Source organism: Nyctereutes procyonoides, unplaced genomic scaffold (assembly GCF_905146905.1).
Source record: "Nyctereutes procyonoides isolate TBG_1078 unplaced genomic scaffold, NYPRO_anot_genome, whole genome shotgun sequence".
In the NCBI taxonomy this organism is placed as follows: Eukaryota; Metazoa; Chordata; class Mammalia; order Carnivora; family Canidae; genus Nyctereutes; species Nyctereutes procyonoides.
This window is the reverse complement of record NW_026575133.1, coordinates 43,109,402-43,136,909: the sequence shown is the minus strand read 5'-3', so window position 1 is coordinate 43,136,909 and position 27,508 is coordinate 43,109,402. Positions and strand designations below refer to the sequence as shown.

The following is a 27,508-nucleotide window of genomic DNA, read 5'->3' as shown; positions in this document are numbered from 1 at the left end:
CAGTCTGAAGGGCTTTCCACCACCCCCCCCCATGCCAAATCTCACAAAATGACTAAAAGCTGGGTAGTGGTAATCTTGGTACTAATAAATTACTATTTGAACACAAAAGGGTCACAAATCTAAGCTGGTTAAGAGAGACTGTGGCTAGCACCAAAGCAAAACAGTAAAACTATAGCATGCTGCTGAAGAGCAGAGATGGGTTTGTAGCCCAGCTCCTCCACTCACTGTGTGACTTTGGGCAAGTTACTTAACCTTTCTGTTCTTCATTTTCATCTTCTGTAAGACTGGAGGGACATATAGAGAAGATGTCAATAATAACAGTACTTACTTTCTTGTGTGGTTATAAAAACACTGCAAATTAGTATACATAAAGTGCTTAGAAGAGTGCCTGACACACAATAAGTGTTAGCTATTATTACTATAATAATTTTATGATTACTATGTTTATCTAGCAGATTTATTTTCTTTAAAAAGTCAATTCTGTTTATTTATTCATGAGAGACAAAGAGAGAGAGGCAGAGACATAGGCAGAGGGAGAAGCAGGCTTGCTGCAAGGAGCCTGATATAGGAGTTGATCCCAGGACCCCGGGATCATGCCCTGAGCCAAAGGCTGATACTCAACTACTGAGCCACGCAGGCACACCTCAGAAGTCAATTCTGGATCATCCATAGCTACTCAAGACAATCAAAGCATGGGTCAAATTCCTCATTTTCTTTTAATGAACTTTTTTATTTTAAATAGTTTCAAATTTACAGAAAAGTTGTAAAAATAGTACAGAGGGTTCCCATATACCCTGTATCTTGTTTCCCTTATTATTAACATTTTATATTAGTATGGTACATTTGTCACAACTAATGAACCAATTTAACATGTTACTGACCAAAGTCTATTCTTTATTCAAGTTTCCTTAGTTTTTCCCTGTCCCTTTTCTGTTACAGGATCCCATATTATATGCAGCTTCTCAGGTTCTTCTTGGCTATAATAGTTTGTTTCTCAGGGTTTCCCATGACACTGACAGTTTTGAGGAGTCCAACTGATCAGGTATATTGTAGAATGCCCCTCCGTTAGAATTTGTCTACAGCTTTTCTCTTATTTAAAGGGTTATGAGTTTAAGGAAGGAAAACCACAGGAGCAAAGTGTCATTTTCATTAGATCATATCAAGGGTACATATTATTAGTATGACTTATCCTTGTTGATGTTGACCTTGATCCTATTGTTGTGATAGTATTTGTCTGGTTTCTCTACTGTAAGATTGCCTTTTATTACCCCTTTGAACACCATATTCTTTAAAAGGATATCACCATGTATGCTCCACAGTTAAGGAGTGGGAGTTAGGCTCCCCTTCCTGAAGGAACATTACATCCATAAATCATTTGGGATTTTTCTACACAGGAGAATTGCCTATTCTCCTCCATTGTAATTAATCGATTGATTTAAAGTCCTCATTTATAGTAAGCTGCATGACTTTCTCATTGACAAAACAAACTCTTTTTCCATTCTAGGAAGTGGTTGAGCCAGAACCTGGGCCATCTGATTCCAAATCTCATGTCTCCTACTATATCAACCACTGAACAGATTCCAATCCCTGGATAGTCACTTTCACTTTTAGAAAATGTTAACTGATGATGGAACTTCAGCTGACTATCACCTGTGATTCTTTTATCAGTTTATATGTCTGTAAAATCAAGATGAAATGCATAGCAGATAAACAATTCTGAACAATAGCTGAATGCCAGGTATCAAAACACATACATATTTTCTAAAACTGACAATGTGTGTATGTGTGTGTAAGACAGAGAGGCAGGGAGAGAAAGAGAAAAAGAACAGATTATTTACAATCTTCCTAAAATACATACTGGAATATTCTGAAACTACCTTATCCTGATATGCTCTCCAATAAAAGATACCATCACTTAAAATGAGAACAATAGAGATAAATATGGGTGATGAAACTTATAGGCAGTCACCATAAGAAGTGCCCCACCAAGAAGTCCCAGTGAGACAAATCAACGGCTGCAAAGAAGCAGACAAAGGAATTCATTTTTGGTGAAATTCCATTCAAATATGAATAGCCACAAAGAGAAAGATAGCCTACCATCTTTATATATCGGGAAACTGTTAGCTTCATTCACAACAGCTATTTCCCCTCATTCTAAGAATAGTATTCCAGTTTCCTTAAGAAAGGACCTCCTTCCAATCTTGGTCTCCATGACTTTACTGGGGCACATGTCCCAGACTTTAGCCAATCAGCAGAATCCAAGCCCCTAGCCACAATCATTGGTCTAGAGATGCACACATGACCCAAGTCATTCCAGCTAGAGCTAATCTCAAGATTCTTTAGAGCAACTAAAAAATAGAGGCTTTCTGATCCCTTAACATTGCTGATAGTAAGGATGGTGTGCACCTGGAGCTGCCAGAGATCACTATCTGGAACCTGAGAATACATTGGCCTTAATAATAATAAAAAAATAATAAAGTCAACGGCTTTATTCTGGACTCATGGCCCAGGTGCCACTGGTTGAGTCCCCTGATACGGCAGTGCCTCTACTTTTCAGTCATATGAATATACAAACTTCCTTCTTGCATAAACTATTTGAATTGAGTTTTCTGTTGCTGGTAACCCAAAGAATTCTAATACAGATGGTATGGAAAAACTTTGATCTGACCTGGTCTTCACATCTCTGGTATTCACTTTTCCCATCTATAATCACCCAAGTAATCACTCACGTCCTTATAGGAGTGCTTACTGTATTTACATTTAAGTAATTACATATCTACGTAAAAACTCAAGTACTTCATTATATGTCTGGTCTGTCTGTACTTATGCAAACGCAGAAATCACAATCATCTTAAAACCAGTACTTCTATTGGCTTTTAGCTGTGGCTAACCAAATTACTGAACTTTCTATTATAAGTGATTATGTAAGTTATTATTTTAATAAAACTAATTTTATCTTTAGAGTTTTTCTGTAAGTTAAAATATAAAATCATACTTTTGATAGTTATTTCTGAAGGTATTGGGCAAAAGTATTAAGCCATGCAGAAAAATTGTTTCTGATCCAAATGAAAATGAGTTTACAGTATGAGTCCATCTTAAAACAATGGCCTGCCCATCTACCATGTCTCTTAATTGCCACAAAACAAAATTATACAATGATTACAGTTAATATTATACTCCAATTCGTTCCATGTGGTATTCAACTGGGTAGTATGTATTTGACAACTGTGTTTAGCATCTGATATAAAGAATCTTTTATAGGGGTACCTGGGTGACTCAGTCAGTTAAGCAACTACCTTTGACCCAGGTCATGATTTCAGGGTCCTGGGATCGAGCCCCACATCTACCCCTCCTTGTGCTTTCTCTCTCTCTCTCTCTCTCTCTCTCTCTCAAATAAATAAATAAAATCATTTTTAAGAATTTTTTTATATATTCTGGGACATAGAAGGGATGAGCAAACAGCTGTGATCATGTGAAGAAAGCACAGCATTTGAGGACAGATGACTCCAATCTCAACCCACCTGCCATATAGAACTTTGGGCACATCCTCAAGAACCTCTGTCCACTTCAGTTTTCTCATCTATCAAATAGAGGAATTGCCTCCTCCAAAACAATGTGAGAATTAAAAAGTATAATAATATGTGGGAAGGAATCGCACACATGGATAGACATGTAAGTAACTGGATATTTCATTTGAATCTGAATGCCCATGAGAACATTTAGATTGTAAACCCACAGCCACACCCAACCCTACAAGATGTCTTTGGTGTTTTTGGAATTCTGAGCTTAAATCATGCCTTGAAGACAGCCCTGGACAGGGAGTTAGCAGCATTCCACTCCTAACTGACATTTATCTCACTGACTTTCACTTTCTTCTGGAAAATCAGAGAACAGGCCATGATGAATTCTAGAATCCCTCTAAGTTCTAAAAGTCTATGAAATGTGTTGCCATTTGTTGGTTCACAAACTTGGAAGCTTCCCAGAAGAAAACTGAAACTAACCTCCAAACACAAAGGGCAAGGAAAGACCAAAGAAAGAGGCCACTCCAGGTGTAGGGTGGCAAGGGCAATAAGTAAGGGAACTTATGCACAAGGTTTGTCTTGGGTGGGGCCACCAGACAAACAGATCACTGCACCCACCCACTAAATCTTACAAGTTTATACAGAGGCCTTAACTGAGTCTAGTCACTATCCAGATGGTCCCAACAGCACCTTACTCTCTCAAGGCTGCATCCTTGAAATGGCTCCCACTGTGGGATCAGTGGGATGATGCAGATTCCAAGGATGGAGAGGGAATGAAGAGCCTCTGATAGCCCACAGTCAGCCCATGGAGTCAACTTGTAATCACATCATCTTGATTACCTCCTCTAATACCATTTTAATCATTACTGAGAAATTGCCAGTGGAATAGTGAGCTCCCTAGATTGTTAGCCTTGCATTGAAAAGCAAAGAGGGCCACCTCCCCACTCCCAGTTTTCTACAAAGAAGCACTTTGGTGTCAGGCACTCAATTGGACAAGCCTAGAAGACTCCAGGTCATGGGACTGGAGCTGGTGGTAAGCAGAGGTTCATACTGAACTCTAGATCTAAGGATTCAATTATTTTATGAGCTTCTCTGGGCCACAAACTCTCCAAAGCTGACTTGGTTTTATTTGTTTTTCATTGGGGAGGGGGGGGGTCCTGTGCCTCAGGAGCCATAGTGAGCCTACAGAACATCCCATTCTCAACTGCACTACCCAAATCCCAATCTCTGAGGACATAAACCAGGTTCAGGTGGTAGAAATCAAGTTGCCTGGTGATGGCTGCTAAGTAACAAGGGATCTCCAGGCCGGCTGCCCTGCTCTGGCTCATCGCTGAATGCAGGGGATCCCTCCCCATGGCCCACTTGAACTCATTTACACTGAACTCATTTAAACTAGCAGTATAAGTGCTCTATATAAACCCCCATGAGCTAGTTCCTTAACAAGCAAGTTAGCTCAGATGGTATTATAATCCACAATGACTACAGGAGAGGCTCTGCTTCTCCTTGTGACATACTGAATGTGCCAATGGGTGCCAGGGTCTAGGAGAATGGACTGCACAGGGTATCTGAAGATCACGCAACCAGATGTGAAAGCCCTTTCTCAAGCTCAGTGCATCCACTAATGACCCGATGGCCTTGCACAATATTTTCCAACTTTCTGGGTTGTTTCCTCTTCAGTGAAAGAAGGCAATTGGACCAACAACCTCTAGGGCCAATTATTCATGGTGGCTCAAGTGCCCTGGCAAGCTCTCTATTTCTCCCAGAGGAGCTCAGCACACAACAGGAATCAGAATGAGGTATGAATCATTGGGCTGAGCGGCAGCATTCAGGCTGAGTCAGAGGACAAAGCCCTCCACTGACAGTTCCTCCTGGGAGGGAGCTACAGGAGGCTGGGCTCTTCCATGGAATCACTACAGAGCTGGGCAAGCAGAGTGTCACAGGGAATTAGGCCCACAAACCAGGCCAGGAATGAGCATCTGGACTGCTGTGTGCCCAGGCAAGGACAATAACAAGAAGACATGAGTCTGGCCTGTGAGTAGACGCTGCAAGCAACCATCCCAAGGAGGATGCTAGGGCTCAGGTTGTATAAGAAGATAACACAGATGGAGATTCATTTGGAAGTGCCTCAAAAAGTTAAATACAGAATTGTCACATGACCCAGCAATTCTATCCCTAGTTATATACCCCGAAGGATTGAAAAGAGGTACTCAAACAAGTACTCACGTAGGCATGTTCATAGCAGCATTAATCACAACAGCCAGAAGTCTCAGATGTCTATCCACTGACGAAAGGATAAATAAAATGTCATTTGTATACACAATGGAATATTATTCAACCATAAAAAGGAATAAACTACTGATACATGCTACAATGTGGATGAATCTTGAGAGTATTGGGTTAAGGGACATACACAAAAGGTCAAAAATTATACTATTCCACTTACATGAAATATCAAGAACGGGCGGGGGGGGGGGCCCTGGGTGGCTCAGTCGGTTCAGTGTCTGCCTTCAGCTCAGGTCACCATCTCAGAGTCATGGAATCCAGTAGAGTTGGGCTCCCCATTCATCAGAGAGTCTGCTTCTCCCTCTGCCTCTCCCCCCGACCTGCCCACCTTGTGCTTTCTTGCATGCACACTTGTTAATAAATGAATAAAATCTTTTTTAAAAGGGAAAATAAAGAATTATCAAGAATAGGTAAATTCCTAGAGACAGAATGTAGATTTGTGGTTGCCAGCAACTGGGGGATGTTAGAATGGGGAACAACCATTTAATAAATATAGCATTTCCTCTTGGGGTGATAAAAATATTTTGGAACTAGACAGAGATGTTGATTGCACAACGCTGTGGAGGTACTAAATGCCTCGAAGGGAGATGCACGGATGGCTCAGTGGTTAAGCGTCTACCTTTGGCTCAGGTCATGATCCTGGAGTCCTGGGATCGAGTCCCACATTGAGCTTCCTGCATGGAGCCTGTTTCCGTCTCTGCCTCTCTCTCTGGGTCTCTCATGAATGAATGAATGAATGAATGAATGAATGAATGAATAAATAAATAAATAAATAAATTGTTTAAATGCCACTGAATTGTTCACCTTTAAATGATTACTTTTATATTATGTGAATTTATCTCAATAAAAAAATTTTTTAATGTAACACTGATCCCACGGACACACCTGAAATGGTATATAATTCAGGCCATCTGGGATTATGAGAAACCATGGCATATCTCAAGACTTTATTGTCTCTTTACTGCAATACACACAATACCCATTGGTGTTCCTGTCTATGCATTAAGTTTCTTCCCAATGCACTGTGGTCAGAGCCCTAAGAATAGAATGCTAGAATCCTTCAGTAAGATGTGCTTCTTTCCAGGTCTTTGGTTTTGAGTTTATGTCAAGAGACAAGCACTCTTCATTTGGAGGACCCATGAAGGAAGCAGGTCTGTCGGTGAGCTCCGACAAGAATAAAGACTCTCTGTTCTGGGTAGAACACCTCCTTCTTTACTGAGGAGGCTGTTTTTAAGGGAATCACAAACATACACTAGAAGGAAAGTGGGCTCTCAACTTCCCCTAAATTTCCACAGGCTCTGCTTGAAAAAACACCACTTCTAAGCATAAAAAACATCTTTAAGGACTTTTGCAGGTGAGGGAAGCAAGGGAAACGTCACATAAAATCCAATCGTGATGTCTAAAAAGAGTCTGCATCATTTTTGGCACCATTTTTAACACTATCAAGGTCAAACATAATAACAACAATTGTTTTCCTTAGGAAACAGCAAAAAAAGAGTGCTTCCCAGTCCTTAAGGCCCCTAAATCCCCATCCCACCCCCCCTGGCCTGCCTTCCCTTTGTAAAAGACAAAAATAATCACATTAAATGTATTTCTCTCCAGCTGAGAGTTTATTTTAGGCTTCATAGAAATGCTAATATTAGTTCTCATTTCTCTGTCTCTCTTATTATTTTCTCATTATGTGGCTTTTCTATAGAAATAAAAGAATTCCCTTTGCACAACCAAGAACACCAATGGCCAATTTCAAAGAGTGAAAATGAGGGTAAAGGACCACAAAAATCCCTGGTCAGGAGAAATGAAGTTTTTCTCAGGGGTGGGAAATGTGAAAAACATGATATGGAGATTAAAGCAGAAGCGAAATTTGCATTTTGCTGAATATTAAGATTAGCCTTTTTCTGCCCAAGCCTGGATGAACAACACTTTTTGAAATCAAACCATTACACCATCAAGAACTTTTAAAAAATACTCTATTATCCAATAATATCATCAAAATTAACTTGGCAATTTTAACAAAATACTAAGGAACCCATGCCAATTTTTAAAGGAAAACTGCTGAGTAGTTCTTTAAAAAGAAGGAGGAGGAGACGGAGGAGGAGGAGGAGAAAGATCTTAGTAAAATGGTTGCAGTATTTCCGGCTCAAAAAAAAGTAAATTACAAGTATTTAAATATGATTTAGAAAATCCATGCCAACCCTTCTTAAAATAGGCATAAACTGGGGATATATTTAATTGTAGACTCTAAAAAGACAATTGGATCAGCCCTATCAATATAAATCTAGGCCAAAATGGAATTCTTCAAAAGCAAACTCCTGGTTCAAATCAGGTAACTCTCAAAATATTGTATAGCACAGTACTGGTATCAAGCATTAGAGCTCTAATTAAAATTAATCAACCACCCCGTTGATAAGTTTGGCTAAATAAGAACAAAAATCATAAGCTTCTAAAGATCAAAACACTGAGTGAGCATCAGCAGAGCCAAGAGAAAAATGATAAACAGGGAAAAAATATTTAAACATAAAGAACAAAAGGTTAATTTCCTTCAATAACAAAGAGCTATTACAAATCAGTTGTGGTGGGGGGAGGCAACCCAAAAGAAAATTAGGCAAAAATATGAACAGGCAATTCATGAGAAATGTTCTCCTCATTTGTAATTTTTAAGATGCAAAGGGAACCAATGAGATACCATGTTTTATCGTTAACACAGAAAAATAAAAAAAAAAAAAACAGGAAAACCAGTAATGACAAAAAATGTGGGTAAATAGGCATTTTCATATGCTGCTAGTAAATATGCAAAACTGTCCAACTTTTTTGGATGGCAATTTAGCAACATTAGAATATTTTATCTACATAACTTGTAACGTCTATACACACACACACACATTTATATATATACATCATTGTGTGTATAGCCATTGCAACATTATTTATAATTGAAAAAAATGTAAACAATGTACTTCAGTAAAGACTAAAATACAGTCACACAATCACAGGAAGAAATACTATTCCGTCATCAAAAAGGATGGGTTTGTTTCTGTTTTAAGACATGGTAAGATGTTCAAAATAGATGAAGAAAAAGTTATAGAACAGTATGCATGGGATGCTTTTATTTTTATATAGAATAGCTGCATATATGAGTATTTAGCTTCATATATGCTTATAGGTACAGAGAAGAAAATATAAAATTCTACAGCAGAAGGTAAATAATGATCAGTACGGAAGCATGAGATCAGTAGAAGGGGCGGAAAGAGGATAAGAAAAGTTTACGAGTGGGCTCTTTCCACTATAGGTTCACAGATTTTGTAATGACCTAACATACTTTGACAGTTGTTCTTAAAAGGATCCATGAAGATGTAAAACTACGGCTAAATTAATATTTTAAATGCAAGTTAACAAAATTCGCCTTATATAATTGTTTTGCAAGAATTTAAAGTGCTATGGATGTACTCTTCAGAAAAAAATGGGGAATTGGAGTAGGGATTAGTCAAGCCTTTGAGGTAAGGTTGCCAGATTTAGCAAATTAAAAATATAAACTCCCAGTTAAATTTGAATATCAGAAAAACAATATGTAATATCCATGGGGCAGAGAGAACAAATTTAAAAGACTCACACAACCTGATTCCAAGACTTACTATAAAACTACAGTAATCAAGACAGTGTGAAATTGGCAAAAGGATAGATATATAAAGTCAACCGAATACAACAGAATAGAGGCTAGAAAGAGACCCACATTTATGATCAAATGATTTTCAACAAAGTTGTGAAGATAATGCAGTGGAGAGAGTCTTGTCAACAAATGTTTCTGGAACAACTGGATATCCATTTGCCAAAAGTGAATAAAAATCGCCTATATATTGCACCACATATAAGTATTACCTCAAAATGCGTCAGAGACTGAAATGTAAACTTCAAACAATCCAACTCTAGGAGAAAACAGGAGGAAATTTTTGTGACCTTAGGTCAAGCAAAGATTTCTTAGGCCACAAAAAAAAGTACAAGCCACAAAAGAAAAAAATATTAATAAATAAGACTTCATCAATATTTAAAAACTGCCCTTTGAAAGACACTGTGAGAAAATGAAAGAAGAAGGGGTGGGTGCCTGGGTGGCTCAGTCGGTTAAGCATCCAGCTCTCGGTTTCGGCTCAGGTCATGATCTTATGGGTCATGATCTCATGGGTTGTGAGACTGAATGATGGCTCTGGCTCCATGCTTAATGGAAAGTCAGCTTGGGGATACTCTCCCTCTGCACTTCTCCCTCTCCCTCTCTCTCTCTCTCTAATCAATAAATAAATCTTTTTAAAAAAAGAAAACAAAAATACAAGCCACAGATTAGGAGAAAATATCTGCCAGCCATATATCAAATCAAGGATTTGTACCCAAAGTACAGAAAGAACTCTCACAACTCATTTGAACAGACACTTCATCAAAGACGATGTATGGATGGCAACTAGTATATTTTTTTAAATGTTCAATATCATTAGTCATTGGGAAAGTTTTCGGGTTTTTTTTTTTAGTTTTTTTTTTTTTTTTAGTTTTTTTAGTTTTTTTTTTTTAAGGGTTTGCATTTACTTCTAGACTCCCCTCCCAACAAGGAAAAACAAAATCTAAGATTTTGCTTTCAGTGCTCTTAGAGTCTTGGAATAGACCATGGGCACTGATTTGGTTTTACAGTAATTTAGGTTAGGATGACAACATGTAAATTAACATGCACACCTATTAGAACAGCTAAAATCTAAATCACCTGCAAAACCAAGAACGGCTAAGGATGCAAGCAACTGAAACTCTCATTTGCTGCTCACGGGAATGCACCATGGTACAGCCATCCTGGAAAACAGTCCGGCAGCTATTATAAAGTGGAACTTGGCACTTGCCACATGCCCCAGAAATCCCACTCCTGGGTATTTACGTAAGGAAACGAAAATCCTATGTCCACTTAAAAACCTCCACATGAACATTTATGGCAGCTTTATGCACAATCACCAAAATCTGGACATGATCCCAATGTCATCACTTGGTGAAAGAATAAACCGTAGTGTATCCGTACAATCAAATACTAGTCAGCAATAAAAAGAAACACACTCTGGACACACACAGCCACACGGATCAACCTCAAAAGCATTATGTTAAGTAGAAGGTGCACGCACGTTACATGATTTTATTTATATGATATTATGGAAAAGACCAAACTATCAAGACAGAAGTCAGACCCATGGTGGCCAAGGGCATATAAGCCAAGGACAGAGTTTACTACAAAGTGGCCCGAGGAAGTGTATGGGTACGAGGAGCAATTCCATATCCTGATTACGGTGGTAGTTACACAACTGTACATCAAAAGTCCTCAAACTGAACACTTTATTTTTTTTAATATTTTTTTTAATTTTTATTTATCTATGATAGTCACAGAGAGAGGGAGAGAGGCAGAGACACAGGCAGAGACACAGGCAGAGGGAGAAGCAGGCTCCTTGCACTGGGAGCCCGATGTGGGATTCGATCCCGGGTCTCCAGGATCGCGCCCTGGGCCAAAGGCAGGTGCAAACAGCGGCGCCACCCAGGGATCCCAAACTGAACACTTTAAAGCATGAATTTCACTGTATGTAAGTCATGACTAAACGAAAAAAAAAATGTCTGGAAATCCTCTGTACAAGGAACAATAGGGGAGGTCAGTTAAGAGGTTCTGGTTTTCTCTTCATGGTTCCTATATAAGTATCTTCCCTTTCCAAGGTAATATATTGAGGATGTTATTTAACACTTTGCCTCTTCTGATACTTTCCATGTTGCTTGAAAATTAATTATGCGATTTTGCTTTAAAGAACAGATTTCAGAAATCTGACCTGGACGTGGGAGACGGGCCATCCCCCTCATGGGGTTGGTCTTCCAGTGGCCAGAAATCAGCCCATTTACTACAGACTCTGGTTCTTATTTCCCGTGAAAACAGAGAACTAGATCTTATTCATCTCCTGTGATTACTTCCACCACCACTGAATGCCTTCCATAAAGGAGTTTCAATTTGCCTCTGCAACCCAAAAGCAATCACAACTGTTTCCTTAAATTAACTACAAGCAGCAGGTAAGTGCCAGCACTGAAACCCTAAAAGATGCGCTGGCTTTCGGGAACTGCTAGCAAAGATAGCAGGCACATTGCTCTTTTCAAGAGCCTTTTCTTTCAAACACACTTATTTCATTTCTCAAATCCTCGCTCTTTTTCAAAAGCCTCATGCCTTTTCTCTCTCTTTAAGAAAGAAGAACCTTGACATTGTCCCAACCCAAAGCAACCTTACAGAAACCCAAACTGCCAGAGCTGGAAGCACTATCCCTCCTCCTTCCTCTCCCGGTCCCCTTGGGCACTCCCGGTCCAAGTCATAAACACAGGGCAGTCTGGGACAAGCACAACGCCAGGGCTCAGATCCCCCACTGTCACCAAGCCATACGGACCCCCTCCTCCAGGTAAGTTGGCTTAGCCATGGACTGGAGAATCATCCACTTTTGTAGAAAGAGTTTGTGTGGTCAGAGGGCCTATTCTGCGCAGGAGGGGGCTGTGCAAGCTACTGCCCTTAACCCTCCCAACTATCGGATTTACAAGTGAGGAATCAGGGTTAAGAAACCTAATAAGAGGGGGGATCCCTGGGTGGCTTAGCGGTTGGGTGCCTGCCTTCGGCCTAGGATGTGATCCTGGGGTCCTGAGATCGAGTCCCACACTGGGCTCCCTGCGTGGAGCCTGCTTCTCCCTCGGCCTGTGTCTCTGCCTCTGTGTGTCTCTCATGAATAAATAAATAAATAATTAAAAAAAAAAAAAAAAGAAAAAAGAAACCGGGACCCCCCTGTGTGGCTCAGCGGTTGAGCATCTGCCTTTGGCTCAGGGCATGATCCTGGGGTTCAGGATCAAGTCCTACATGGGGCTCCTTGCATGGAGCCTGCTTCTCCCTCTGCCTATGTCTCTGCATCTCTCTCTTATCTGTGTCTCCAATGAATAAATAAATAAAATCTTAAAAAAAATAAAATTAAATAAAATTAAAATTAAAAAAAAGAGAAAGAAACCTAATAAGCTTGTCACTGAGCAAGGATTCAAAACCTCTACATTTAACATCCGAAGCCCTGACAGCTCGCATTTCCTCTCCCAGCTGCCTCCCTGGAAAGTCTGTGACTCCGGGCGGCGGCGGGGGGGGGAGGGGGGTGTCCAAACGCATTCCACCAAGGCCCGATGGACGATGAGAAGTTAGATTGTAGCTGGGACACCTGCTGACGTTCAGACAATTCAGAGACAAGGGCTCGGTTTATCTGTCCGTGTATCCCCCACAGCTCTCAGCCCTGGAGCCGGCGGTGGACACCCCACAAGGAGAAGGGACCAGGAGGACAGGAGAAAGCAGGGCCTGGGGGACCAGCCCTCAGCCAAGTCAAACACATGAAAACAGAAAAGTAAGCTCCACCAGTGTTTATGGAAACATTCGGTGAGCTTCTTCCTTTGTCCAGGGCCACACAGAGATCTTCAGCCTCATGGGCCACACTGTCCGTCGCCACCCAACTTTGTCCCTGGAGCGCCTACGCAGTCACAGCCAACTCTTGCACAAATGCACAGGTGTGGCCAGGTTCAATAAAACCTTGATGCTGGACACTGAAATTTCCATTTCATAGAACATCACACATTGCAAAATATTACTCTCATTTTGATCCCCCCCCCCCCAAGCATTTAAAAATGTTAAAACCAGGCAACTGGGTGGCTCTGTTGGTTGAGCTTGACCCTTGATTTCCTCCGAGGTCATGATCTCAGGGTCGTGCTGCATAGGGGCCCACGCTGGCTGTGGAGCCTGCTTGAAGTTCTCTCCCTCCCTCTGCCTCCCACCCACTCTCTCTAAATAAATAATAAAAATTAAAATGTTAAAAACCATTCTTAGCTCTTGACGTGGAGGGGAGGGAGAGACACGATGCGAGCTGTCCTTTGCCAACCCCTGATCTAGTTCATCGGAAAAGTGTTTTGAAAAGAAAGCTTTATTAGGATTAAAAGCCAAGGCTACTGCAAAGTGATCTACTGAAAACCTCCGTGCGCTGCCCAGAACAGACCTGGCACTAGGGGAGTTACTAGATGGGCTAAATCTGTCTTCCTGTCTGTCCTGCTCCTAAACAGCGTCCCTCCCCATGCGCCTAGATCCACCCCATGGCACCCAGTGCCCTCATGGTGCTCACAGCTGCATCCCCCTGAAGCCAGTTGTGTATTCAATAATATTTGAGGGGCACCTACCATGTGCAGCCCCCGCACTGGGTGCCTGGCTGCTGTCTGGACGCCCCTCCCAGTCCTGGGTCCTGCTCTGCCCTTGCTCACCCTGGAGAGCAGCGAGGAGCCATTCAGAGAAGCTGCTCCGCTTGAGGACAACTGTCTAAGACTCGCATCACAAATGTTGACTGAAGACAGGTTAGTGTTCAAATAAAGCAATAAATGATTCCATAAAAGGCTGGGCCAGGAGCACATACTCAGTTCACATTGTTCTTTGTTCTTGCCCCCCCCCCCCCCGTGGTAAGTGGAGTACAGAGGAAGAACCAATGGAAGTGAATGCTGGGAGTCAGCACCAGAATCCAAGTCTTCTAGCATCTGATATATCACAACCAAAGAAATGAATCTCTCCTGATGGAATTTTGGTCTCTTTGGAAATTAAGTAGAGAAGGATTTCTTTTTCTTTTTGTTCCAGGGAAAGGACCTTCTAGGCCTTCCACTTTTATAAAGAAAGGCATGAAATAAATAAGATTCTTACTATAGGTGTGCACAACAGCTACCTTTTCGTTGAATGTCTCCCGGGCTAGTCACTGAGCTCGATATATTTCCAAGCCACAAACAGCTTGCAAGGTTGGCATCAGGATCCCATTTTCACAGATGAGAAAACCAAGCCACAGGACAATGAATTACTTATCCAACGCACTCAGAGCTGGGTTCCAATACATGCCGGACTCTCTGCTCCAGCACACACCACCCATCAAGGCTCCTTCAGGGAGACTTCAAAGTCCACTATGCAAACCTCTGCCATTTGAGGAGGATGTGGGCCAGGAATGCCAGGCCTTGCAAAACTGGATGCTTTTCTGGTGAGAATGACCAAGAGCAGGTGTTACTATATTCGTTTTCTCCGCCACGTGCTAGCGACATGCTGGACAGGCAGTGGGGTCTGCGTGGACATGACGAGGGTCTAGGGGGAACTTCTTAATCCTGGTCATACAGCCGAATTATACCTTGACAACATTTAAATATCACCAGTGTCCAGGCCCCAGACCAGTTCAGTCACAAGCTGGGGGACAAGGGGACAGTAGGACACAGGCACTCACCTCTGTAAAAGCTCCCAAGTGGTTCTCATAAGCAGGCAGGTGAGGGGAGTGTCAGGAACGGAGGAAGGGGCAAATATAAAGAAACTCTGTACACAAAACTTGTTATTGAATTTTCTATTTGGGGGCCAAGATCCTATAGTCCCTGCCACTGGGTTAAGCAGCTCTGACCACAGCTGCCTACTGAATTGGTGAGACCTAAAAATGCAACTCGGGCATTCTGTTTTCTGACTCAAATACCCTTCAGCTGCAGATAGGTTTTCTTTCCTGTTTGACGCTTGTGAAATGCGGGCATAAACAAAACCATTTTGGATGGTACCCTGTCACATGAGAAGCTTAAGCAAAGAAGCTAAAGACAGAATGCATTTTTGTCAGGTGGCCAAGCTGAGAAAAGTGATGTTTCCTAAGAATGCACTAGATAAACAAAATAGGAAAAGCACTTCAATTTAACAACACCAAGAAAAGCAACTGTTTCTTTCTTTTACTAAAATTGTTATAGGGTTTTAACAAGCTTTTCTCATTCATTTCAAAGGAAAATGAAGTCACTGGGAATTTTCTGAGAAATTATCCATTTATTTCAGAACCAAAAGAACTACACGCTTATCAAAATTTTAATACAAGGAATTGTTCCCTTTGGATGCTTTTGTTGTAGCGTAACTCTTCCTGGTAGGGGGAAAAAAAAGCTAAAACCTGTTTGTTGAAGAAAGACAATCTCAGGGAATAAACTGGCATAATCATATTCTATATGGAAATCTTATAATCCTTTTTTCTTGGTATACTTTGTGCGACATTTTACTTTAAAAAAATGTTTTAAAACTCCATAGTTCTTTCTACTTACTGATAAAACTTTACTGTATTCCCATTTGCGAATTTCACCTTGTCTACAAAGAAAATAAGGCAAATGTATTAGTCCATTTTATTTATTTATTTATTTATTTTGTATTAGTCCATTTTAGAGAAATGAACATGGAGGCTCAGGGATGTTCCATCACTCACCCAAGGTCCCAAAAAGTTGACAGAGGAGCCAGAAAAAGAGGCAGGGTCTCTTGGGGCACCTGGGTGGCTCAGCTGGTTAAGTGTCTGCCTTGGGCTCAGGTCATGATCCCAGAGCCCCGGGATCGAGCCCCTCATTGGGCTCCCTGCTCAGCGGAGTCTGCTTCTCCTTCTCCCTCTGCCACTCCCCCTGCTTGTGCTCTCTTGCTCACTTTCTCTCTCTCTCTTAAATAAATTTTTAAAAAAGAAGCAATGTCTCTTGACCCTTCAGCTAATATTGGACATTCTGCACACATCGCCATGTGACTGAGTCAGTATATGTGCATGTGAGTTTCTCTGTGTGTGTGTGTGTGTGTGCATGTGAGCTTGTGTGTGTGCATGTGCAAAAAGTCCACTAGACTAATGCTGTGCAAAGAACCAGAATTCTTTTTGTTGCTTGTTAGCTACCTTCCATCAAAATTGGATTGATCCGGACACCTGAGTGGCTCAGTCCATTAAGCATCCAACCCTTGGTTTTGGCCCAGGTTGTGGTCTCAGGGTCCTGAAATCAAACCCCACATCTGACAGCCATACTCAGTACAAAATCTGCTTGAAATTCTCTCTCTCTCTCTCTCGCTCTCACTCTCTCTCTTTCCTTCTTCCCCTTTCCCCCCACTTGTGCACACTCTCACTACATAAATAAAATCCTTTTTTAAAATGGATTCATTAGAAGCAGAACCATTGTTTCAAGTTAGCATGTTTAATCAGAAGAGAGGATTATAGAATCAGCTTAGTGAGTAAAATTAACTTGCATGAAAAACAGCTCCGCAAGCAGCCCCTTTCTTCTCCAAGTGCAAAAACTGACACATTTTCATTTTAATCCCAAAGGATAAGATTCCTAGGGAACGTGAGATGAAAAAATAAACAGGTGCCTGACGGCTTGAATATTTGGCAAAGGATTATTTCATTACAACAAAAAAGTTTTACAAATAACATAATGCAGATTAAAATTATTTAAATCATCACTACTTTGGCCCAATTAGAAGGGAGCAAAAGAAAAAGGACTGAGCAGCTGCCGCCCCTGACACCTGCCTGCTTTCCCCAATGAACCCAAAAGGCAAAAAGAGCAGTCTCGATCTTTTTGAAGTTGGAGGGTTTTTTTCCAAACCCACCAGAAATATTTGCATTTCTTTTATTTAGTGCCCATTTGCTTGTCATCATGGGAAAAATAACCTCAGCTAGGACCCATAATTCTAACTCCGAGGTGAAAGCCCTGCTTGCTGTGTGCGGCATAAGGAGAATTTGCTGTGTCTTTGTCATTACCTCAGCTGAGCAGAACTGTTCAAGCTCGTTGTTTTAGAGCAAAACCAGACTCAGACTCATTTCATCTCCTTTTTACTGATAACACTCAAAGAGGTTACAGCCCTCGCATAAGGTCACACAGCTAATAAAGCAGGGTCAGGACTGGACTTTAAACTCTACAGCTCTGCATCAAACCAGCTACTTGGTTCAAACGCCAGCTCTACCACTCACTAGCTGTGTGACCTTGGGCCAGTCATTTAACTTTTCTGCACTTTATATTACAAGGATGGTTGCTGCACCCAGTTCATCAAGACTGGTGAGTTTTATCTATAACGCCCTCAAAACCGTGCTGGTGCATGACAAGTACTCGAGTACTTAGCAACCATCATCACCACCACCACCACCACCATCATCATCATTACCATCACCATCATCGCCACCATCACCATCATCATCACCATCATCATTACCAACACCATCATCACCACCATCATCACCATCATCATTACCAACACCATCACCATCATCACCACCATCACCATTGTCATCACCACCATTATTATCATCATCATGTCTCTGCAGGGTAGTTTCTATATATATTTTTAGAATCCACTGAACCTTCATGATTTACTATGTTTAAGTGTGATAGAGGCCTTAGAAAAATATGTACTTTAAGTGTTGTATGATTTTCATGGCATTCAAAATGTTAGATTAGTCATTCGGTCAAAATGAGCTTTAATCTCTGCATTTGACAAAAGATGACAACACTCGTACCGTCTACCTCACACAGGTAATGAGCATAGGACATGTGTACAAAAGTTAGAAAAGAAAGAAAAGAGGTGGCATTTATGGAGGAACCACGGGTGCTCAGTGATTTACTACACTTAATGTAATCCTCCCCAAAAACCCTGTTGTGGATATCCCACAGACAGGATGGTCACCCACTCAAAATTTGGTTTGAATGTCAAGCCTGAAAATGCCACACACACCCCAGCAGGGTATGAACAGGTTTCTTGCTCACATAATGGGCCTTTCTGGAGAGATCAGCTCCCAAATGGATCGGGGGGGGGGGGGGGGGGGGGGGGGGGTGTCGCTCAAGAGAGAAAAAAGGAATGGGCCTGGGGTGGGGGCGTGGCCGGGGATCTCAGAGGGCGTGGCCGGGGAGCTCAGGGGGCGTGGCCGAGGAGCTCAGAGGGCGTGGCCGAGGAGCTCAGGGGGCGTGGCCGGGGAGCTCGGGGGGCGGGGCGGGGCGCCTGGGCGGGGCTTCCGCGGCTGGAACCCGCCCCAGCACCCAGGCTTTGGGGTCGGCTGGCCCGGATGAGCCGAGGCTGGAAAGCTGTCAACAGCCACACAGCAAAAACCCAAACCGGACCCTTTATTACAGACCCCGGGAGGTCGACCTCGGTCTCAGAGATGAGGAAACCGAGGCGCGGTCAGGTTAGATCACGGCAGGCAGGGTTTCCTGCGGCGGCAGCGCAACTTCTGGCCGCACACCCCGCTTCCCACCGCCCAGCCCGCAGGGCCGCCGGCGCCCGCCACCAGCTGCCACCAGCGCCACCGCCTGCACCCCCCGGCGGGCCAGAGGCAGTCCGCCGGCCGCCCAAACGCTGAACACAGCCAGAATCCATTTTAATCCTAACCAGGGGCTTCTGGCTTTCTGCATTTTCTCAAAAAAAAAAAAAAAAAGAAAAGAAGAAAAGAGAAAAGGAAAGAAAAGAAATAAAAGAAAAGGAAAGGGAAAAAAAGGAAAGGAAAGAGAAAAAAGAAAGAAAAAACTTCCAAGTTTGGTTCCATTGTTTCCATTGCTCACATTATTGTCTTTGCGATGGGGGGAGGGGTGACGCTCTGTTTAAAGGCTTCTCTTCACCAACCGGCAAAATTCCATCCCCAGTGTATCCAGCGAGCATGCGGGTGTAGCTCAGTAAGCCCCCCGTCTGTAACGGCTAACCTCCCTTGCCCTGATCTGTGATCGAGAACGCCTAACGGGTTTTTCCCTCCCCTCTGTTTATCTTCTCTCTTGAGATTGCCTTCTTTCTCCCCCCTCCCCCCTAGAAAATGAGAGTGGGGAGATTGCCTTCCCCCCCCTGGAAAATGAGAATGGGGGGATTGCCTTCTTCCCCCCCCTGGAAAATGAGAGTGGGGAGATTGCCTTCCCCCCCCCCTGGAAAATGAGAATGGGGGGGATTGCCTTCTTCCCCCCCCTGGAAAATGAGAGTGGGGAGATTGCCTTCCCCCCCCTGGAAAATGAGAATGGGGGGATTGCCTTCTTCCCCCCCCCCTGGAAAATGAGAGTGGGGAGATTGCCTTCCCCCCCCCTGGAAAATGAGAATGGGGGGATTGCCTTCTTCCCCCCCCCTGGAAAATGAGAGTGGGGAGATTGCCTTCTTCCCCCCCCCCCCGGAAAATGAGAGTCGAGTACTCCTGCAACATCATGAAAGATTTCATTGAAATTACTGGGATTCGATTTTCCAGGGGTTATAAAGCTCTGAATCATCTGAGTTAAGTTCTTCTGGGTAACCCAGCCAGATCGGGCTCCAGTAGCTAAGCTTTCCTGTTAGAATTCTACTTCCTTCAGCTCTCTCCCCACGGAGGAACTCAGAACACTCGACACTGCTTCGCCTCAGGTGGGCAGCACTCCACAGCTAAGAGCGCCTGGAATGGGAGCTGCACTAGAACCCCGAATCTGTTCTGAACCAGTTGGTTCTGCAATATTTAGGAATTCGTTTGTGAGTCTTTTCTAGATGAATTACATTCCATATCAAGCCACTACTTAGGACCAAAAAAAAAAAAATATTTATGTTTCTCTGTTAGTCATCTAGGAAAAGTGCAGAGGTTTTTCCCTTACTTGAAGACTGCTTATAATTTTTGAGTCACACACACACACACACACACACTTATCTCAGAGTTGGGTTAAATTCCCAATGCCCAGCCTTTCTTTCCCTTTATTTAAGCCGAAGAACACACTAACCTACCTCCTTCTGTCCATCGCTACTATACTCTGAGTCTGAATCGACTATGTCTTTCAAGGCTGGAACTCAGGCATGCAAATATAACAGCAGTTTGATAAAAAGCATTCCTGCAACTCACTTCTTCAGGAAAAGTCATATAAATCATCAATCAACAGGGGAAATTAGTAAGCAAGCTTTTGTCCTAATGGTTAGAAAGGCTTCAACAGCAAATTCCCCAAAGAGTCACCATGCCCCAAATCCACTCCGGATGTTGGTATCACACACACACTCATCATCATCATCATCATCATCATCATCATCATCATCATCCCCTTTGAGGAAATTCAAGCATATTGGAACCAGTTAACAAAGAAGGGCACAACACTGAAAAGGCAGATTCAGGCGGGCAATCTGCTACTAAAGAAAAATAGGAAACAGAGCAAAAAATCCTGGCTGTCAAGGTCAAGCTTCTCAAACCCATTTAGCTCCTGTTAAAAAAAAAAAAAAAATTAAAGCTTATCTCATCTCCTCTCATCTGTGGCCTTTCTTCTCCCGCAGAAAGAAGAGTGCATTTGGGCATTCTCAAAGTAACTCTTGGGGCATTTTATAAAATTCTTATGAAACAAACTCCTCCACTCCCAATGTAGGAAAGAAAGCATTTGATCCCAGTTATGTTCCACACTCACCCGGTTTTATTTAATAATTCCAGAGAAATCCCTTCTTTGCCCCCCCCCCCCCGCCCTGGAATAGAGACCTGGGGATTTTCGCCCCCGAACACACAACAATACCGAATCGCCTGTTGGAAAATGTTCGTGTTAGTGGGTTAAGAGGCTGCACGGAGCGTCAGCAGGCTTGTAATCCAGCCTCGTTCGGTACGTTCTGCCAAATTCTCTTGTAAACCCCAAATCCCCGGACGGGGACTGCCGCGGGCCACCCGCACCCCTCGCGCCCGCCCCCCCCCCCCCGCCTCCGCGCAGCTTCCCGGGCCCCGCTCCCGCCCGGGATGGGGCCGAGCGCGCGCCCCGAGGGGCGTCCAGCCCGGGGCGCTCCGGGTCCCCTCGAACGCCCCCGACTGTGGCATCGCCGCGTCCTGAGCCCGCAAAGGGCTGGTCGCAGGCCGCGCAGGGGCAGCTGCCCTCTCGGCCTCCGGCCGCCGCGCCGGGGCCCCCAGGGCTGGAGGGGAGGGCCCCAGCGCGTCCGGCCGCCCCGCACGGAGCCCATCACCCTCCGCGCCCGCGGGGTCCAGCGGGGCCGGGCGCAGGTGCCCCCCCCCCCGGGACAGCGCGCCTCGCGGGGGACGCTCGGAGCTGGCCCCTCCGAGCCGCCCGGGCGAGCAGGGACCCCCGGCTCTGGCGGAGCGCGGCTCGGCCCGGGCCGGGAGCGGCGCGCCCGAGAGCCCCAGGCTGGCACGGCCGGAGAACCGGGCTGGGCAGGGCAGGGCAGGGGCACGTGCAAGGTCGGCCCCGGTCCCCGGCGGAGGAGAGGCCGGCGTCAAGCTCGCGGGAGCCCCGCGCGGGGCAGCGCGCACGGCGGGCGGACCGGAGCTGCGGGTCCCCGCCGGCGCCCCGCCCCGCCCCGCCCCGCCCCGCGCCCGCCGGGTCCGCTCACTCACCTGGCAGTCGGCGCCGGAGACGCCGGCCGGGCAGGTGCAGCGGTAGCCGGGCTCGCCGGCAGCGGCCGGGGACTGCGGGCCGGGCGCGGGGCGCGGGGTGCACACGCCCCCGTTCCGGCAGGGCTGCGCGGCGCACGGCCCGGGCGCGGGCAGGGGCGCGGCGGGCACCGGGCTGGCCAGGCAGCCGCCGCGGGGCGCCGCGCCGAGCAGCAGCAGCAGCAGCAGGGCCGACGCGGGCAGCAGCTGGGCGCCGGGCGCCGGGGCGCGGCGGGGCGGCATGGCCGACCGAGTGGGCGCGGGCGCGGGCGCGGGCGCGGGCGCCGGAGCCGGAGCCGGAGCCGGAGCCGGAGCCGGAGCCGGAGCCGGAGCCGGAGCTGGGGCGGCGGCGGCGCGAGCGGCGGCGGCGAGGGCTGCTCCGCGGGGCCGGGCGCCTCCTGCAGCTGCGGGGCTCCGCGGTTCCCGGGGCAACGGCGGGCGGGGCCTGGGGGCGGGGCCAACGGGGGCGGGGCTCCGGGCGGGCGCGGGCGGGGGAGGGGAGGGGCGTGCGGACCCTTCCCCCGCCGGAGTTGGGGCGCGCAGGCCCGGGGGTGCGGCCGGACCCCGAGGGCGCGGCGGCGGCGGGGCTGGGCGGTGCTCGGGAAGGAGAGGGGGCGGCGGGGTCCGCGGCGGCGCGGGGAGGACCCGGCGGGCCCCCCGGGGCCGAGCGGCCGAGCGGAGGGCGGGGCGGCCCCTTGGCGCAGAATCGGTGGGGCCCGCCGCGGGGCCCGGCCTCACCTCGCTGCCCCCGCCCCGCGCCCCCGCCCGCCCCCGCCCCCGCCCCGCGCCCCGCGCCGCCCGCGAGCCCCGGAGCCCGGAGCCCCTCCAGCCGCTCCGCGGGGCCTGCCGGGAAATGCCGGGGCGGGGGCTCCGCCGGCCCCGGCCCCTGTCCTTGGTGCTGACCGCGGAGCCTCCCGGCCCGAGGGCGGAGCCCGCCTGCCACTCAGGAACGTCTGAGTGTGGCGAGCGACAGCTGCAAGAGAGCTCGGGAGCAGGGTCCAACCCTGTGGTGCAGCCGGCGAGGAAACTGAGGCCCGGGCAGGCTGGACTGGAACCCGGGGGGTCACTTGACTCCCGGCCCAGAACGCCGCCAGCCTCCTGGAAGAGCAGCTCGGAAGCGCGGGCTCGCCGAGGCCCTGCCAGGATCCACCAGGAGCATCCGCCGAGCCCTCCTTGGAGAAGGGGGGGCTCCTCCAAGCGTCCCGCTTGGGCCGGCTCACGCGGGCACAGCCGCCGAGGTCAATGTCCTCTGCGTAAACGCAACCGGCTTTGTCTCCGCCACCTGACCTTTCACAACCTCTACATAGACTCCCGGGTACTTGCTGCCTTGTTTTTTTTCAAGGCAGCCTCATGAGAAAAGAAAATGCGACTCTCGTGCATTGGCAGTTGGAAAAAAAAAAGGGGGGGGGGGATTTTTAAAAATTTTTTTAGGGCACACAAAAATAGTTTTAGAAAAGCTGGGCGAATCAAGTAGAGACTCCACATGAACCCGTGCTCAGAGGTGCCACAGATGAGCAGCCAGGAGCTGCTAAAAGTATCCAGTGAACACAGGAGGCAAACTGCAGAACCTCTCCCAGTCCTGCACAGACAGACACGGGGGCAAATGTCAGGGCGTTTGTGCTTAGAAAGGTGCGAAAGAAAGAAAGAAAGAAAGAAAGAAAGAAGAAAAAAGAAAGGTGCCTACAATTCATGTGGTCATTGCAGGAAATCGCTAACACCCAGATGGAGCTGCATGCAGCAGGGGGAAGTCATACCTCCAAGTGGATCAAACAGTTACTACATTTTCCCTCACACCCGCAGTCTTTTATCTGAGACTTCGTTTTTAGAAAAAAAAAAAAATAAAAAAATAAAAATAAAATCTTAATTTTATGCCACGCCAGCACCCTCTGCTGGTAACTAGTCTCACCGTTCAGGTGTTTCTTCCACTTTTCTGTGCCCCTGGAATGTGTATTCATTCCTGAAACTAACTTCTTTTACTTTAAATCCTGAAAAAATGCACTGGTGCTACTCACTCCCTTCCATCAACACACACACTCAAATGAAGTGTAGGGAAGCTTGTGAGCTAATTAAAAATCACACTTTGGTTTCCTGTAGTTTTACCTAATCAACCTCTTTGTGTGCGAATTTTGTATCATTTTGAAATATGGAAGAACTAATACTGGCTTTTTTTTCCCCCAGATGCTAATTTCTGAATTTTCCAGATAATGTTTAGCCTTTGTAAAAATATTCTGGCTTTAATTTTTACGGACGCCTGGGTGGCTCAGTGATTAAGCATCTGCCTTTGCCTTAGGGCATGATCCCAGGATCTGGGATCCAGTCCCACTTTGGGCTCCCTGTGTGGAGCCTGTCTCTCCCTCTGCCCATGTCTCTACGTCTCTCTCTCTCTATGTCTCTCATAAATAAATAAATAAATAAATAAATCTTTTAAAAAATCTTTAAAAAGCACATTATGGCAGAGACAATACAAAACCATTTCACTTTTCTCCGATCTAAAAAGAAAGACTAAATCTCCCAACCCCCTTGCTGATAGGTGGAGCCATGTGATTAGTTCTGGACAATAGAACATAGTGCTTTGGGCCCTGGCCCCAAAACATCCACACACTAAATGTCATGCAACTATTTACTATTATTATTGCTATTATCATTCTTGAAAAAGTGACTCTTTTCTTTGATTTTGCATGCTGATTTGGTACTTGGTTGATAGCTTCCAACCATCTGCAAGACCCCCAAGTATCAAACTAAAGAGTCCCATTAATATGTTACCTTGCTTTATTAAAAGAAGTTATTGAAATACTGTTGGTCCTATATTTAAAAGCTAAAAAAACAATTATCATTGGGTTCATATTATTCCAAACTTACAGGACATCAAATCTTCACCCTAATCCATCTCATTTCCTTTCTTGATAGAGACTCGACATTAACAAATTGAGGGCAAAATATAAAGATAATGTGTCTTGATTTCATTAAAGAATGTGATAAAATTTCTCATGACCACGTTATGAAGAAAGTAGACTTGAAACCGTTAAACAAGTATAATCTGAACATACTAGTCAGTAGCTCTCTACGAGGCTAGAGGAAGTTTTTAGGGAAATGCCATAGAATCTCAAAATTTGGTAGTTAATACAATTCATTCCAGAATCAGGATGTCAAATTATCTCAACCAGTAAAAATGCTGAGCTAAAATAAGTGAAATGGAGTGTTGGGTAAATTATGGTACATTTAGCCTTACTGCTATTTGCCAATATTTCTGTCTCTCCTTCTTCTAAGAACTTCTCTGTAGGACTGTATTTTCCTGCCCTCTTGAAGTTAGGTGTGATCATACAACTTGCCTTGATCAATGAAATATGAAGGGAAGTAGCATGTACCACTTACAGGTGGAAGCCTTTAAAATCCAGGGCATGACTCGTGAGCATGGTGACCAGCAAGGCCTGTGTCCCTGAGGAATGGGAACCTGCAATAGGCATATGGTATAAGACATAAATCGTTGTAGTTTTTAACCACTGAGAATCAGTGACGTTCAACCACTCCAGGTCACGTGCTAGTAAGTGGCAAGGCAAGACTAATTATCTCCAATGAGCCATGCAAAAGGACCAGCTATCTCAAATGGTCTATTCCTGAGAGATAGAAGACTGGCTCTAACTGGGATTCCAAGGTCTCTGGATGTGAAGGAACAGAAAAATTTCAAGAAACAATTTGGTCCATTTTTTTCATGGATCTACTCCAGAACCATAACTCAACTGCATTATACTGTAGGACGTTATAAAAAATGTTACAAACCAATGCAAATATAATTGTCTTGGTTTTTTGCATTTTGTCACAGGTGAAAAACATGCTCCCACACTAGCCCAGGTTCATAGGCCTTTGGGAACTGCTGGCCTCAGTGAGAGCAACACTTCTCTTTATGATGAGGTTCTCATACCCTATGACCTCCAGAGTATCCTGTGGGAATGCCGGTCTGGATGCATCATAGTGTGATGATCCATACACTTAGAATCTGATAGAACAAATTGCAGAGTTTACCTGGCATGATGTCCCAGGATCAGAACTAAGACCCAAACTGGACCATTTACATGGTATGATAAATCACCTTCAGCTTACCTGGAGTTCCACAGGTACTAACATATGCATCTATCAATGATTTCACACACTCACCTTCTCCCCTAAAGCATTTAAGTTTTCTGCAGTCATTGGCAGATCCCTACACCTCTCTCTGCAATGCTGTTATTGCTGCCTCTTCTCACTTTCAGTTACTCTTTAAAGATACAAAGGAACATTCCTGCCCCTCTGCAGGGGGTGTGCCTGGATGCTAGATTGAAGCCAGAGTCAGCTTCGGAAAAAAGTCAGCCACTCAAACTAAAGAGAAGGAACATTGCTACATCACCTGACAATTTTCTGCCATGAGATCAGCACAAACAGCCTACCATGACCAGAACAGTTATATCAGGAGCCATGATGACTCAATCTTTATCACCTTCAGATGCCACATAATACAGAGATAGAAATCTCTAAGTTGGAGAAGGTCATCAAAAGAATCTAATGGCTGGTTGACCTGCAAGTCGGTTACCTGGACAATTAGAGTTGCCTGTCTTGGGAATGTACATTTCACCCACTGTTCCCATAGCCAGAGCTATTCAAGGACATAGCCTTGAGAGAATAAGGTGCTGTTGAGACCATCTGGACTACATATGTGATTGAACCCAGCTGAGGTCTCCATATAAACCTTTAAGATTCTGGTGGCCAGGTGTGGAGATCTACTCATCTTGCGGTCACCCGAGACCAACTTTGTATGTAAGTTCTCTTGCTTTTAAAATTGCCTCCTACCAATCTGGAGTGGCCTGCCTCTTCCTTCAGTTTCTCCTTGTCCTCTGTGTATGGGATCCAGTTTCAGATTTCACCTGGGAAGCTCCCAAGGCTGCAAACCAACATCCTACTTGATAGACATCTTGAGAGAATTAAATGGGATGATAGTGGTAATGTGTGAAGTATGTGCAAAGTCCCATGCACTAATATATGTATATTTTTTTACATATTATCTCATTTAATCCTAACCCCAGACCATGAGGCAGAAACTTTGAACTGGTACCCAATTAAAAGAAGACAAAATTGAGGTGCAATGAGGTTAAATAAATGGTATGCAAGTAGAGTGGCCAGGACTTGAGCATAGAGAGGAGCCTGGCTGCAGAGTCTGTACTCTGAACCTCTTCTCTTCATCTGCTATATGAGTCTCCAACGGTGCAGAGTCTGATGCTTAGTAGAGAATACACATTATATACATGCAATACATACACGATATGTGCATCATCTTTTTTATTTTTTTTATAAATTTATTTTTTATTGGTGTTCAATTTGCCAACATATAGAATAACACCCAGTGCTCATCCCATCAAGTGCCCCCCTCAGTTATCATATCTAATGTATAGATGATGTCTGTTTCGTATATGTGATGTATGTCACCTATATGTGTGATGTCTCCTGTGTCTGCTGTATGTGTATAACGCATGTATCGTGTACATGCATGAATGAATATATGGTACGATG

General features: G+C 45.0%; 1 protein-coding gene across 1 annotated transcript in view; it reads right to left on the bottom strand.

The window, feature by feature from the left end:
* The window catches only part of DNER (delta/notch like EGF repeat containing), a 312,689-nt gene extending 290,476 nt beyond the window's left edge, over positions 1-22,213 (bottom strand). Inside the window, exon 1 of the mRNA XM_055345842.1 lies at positions 21,935-22,213. Coding sequence (XP_055201817.1) covers positions 21,935-22,213 — 279 coding nt within the window. The remainder of the gene's footprint in view (positions 1-21,934) is intronic.
* Between the last annotated feature and the right edge of the window lie 5,295 nt (positions 22,214-27,508).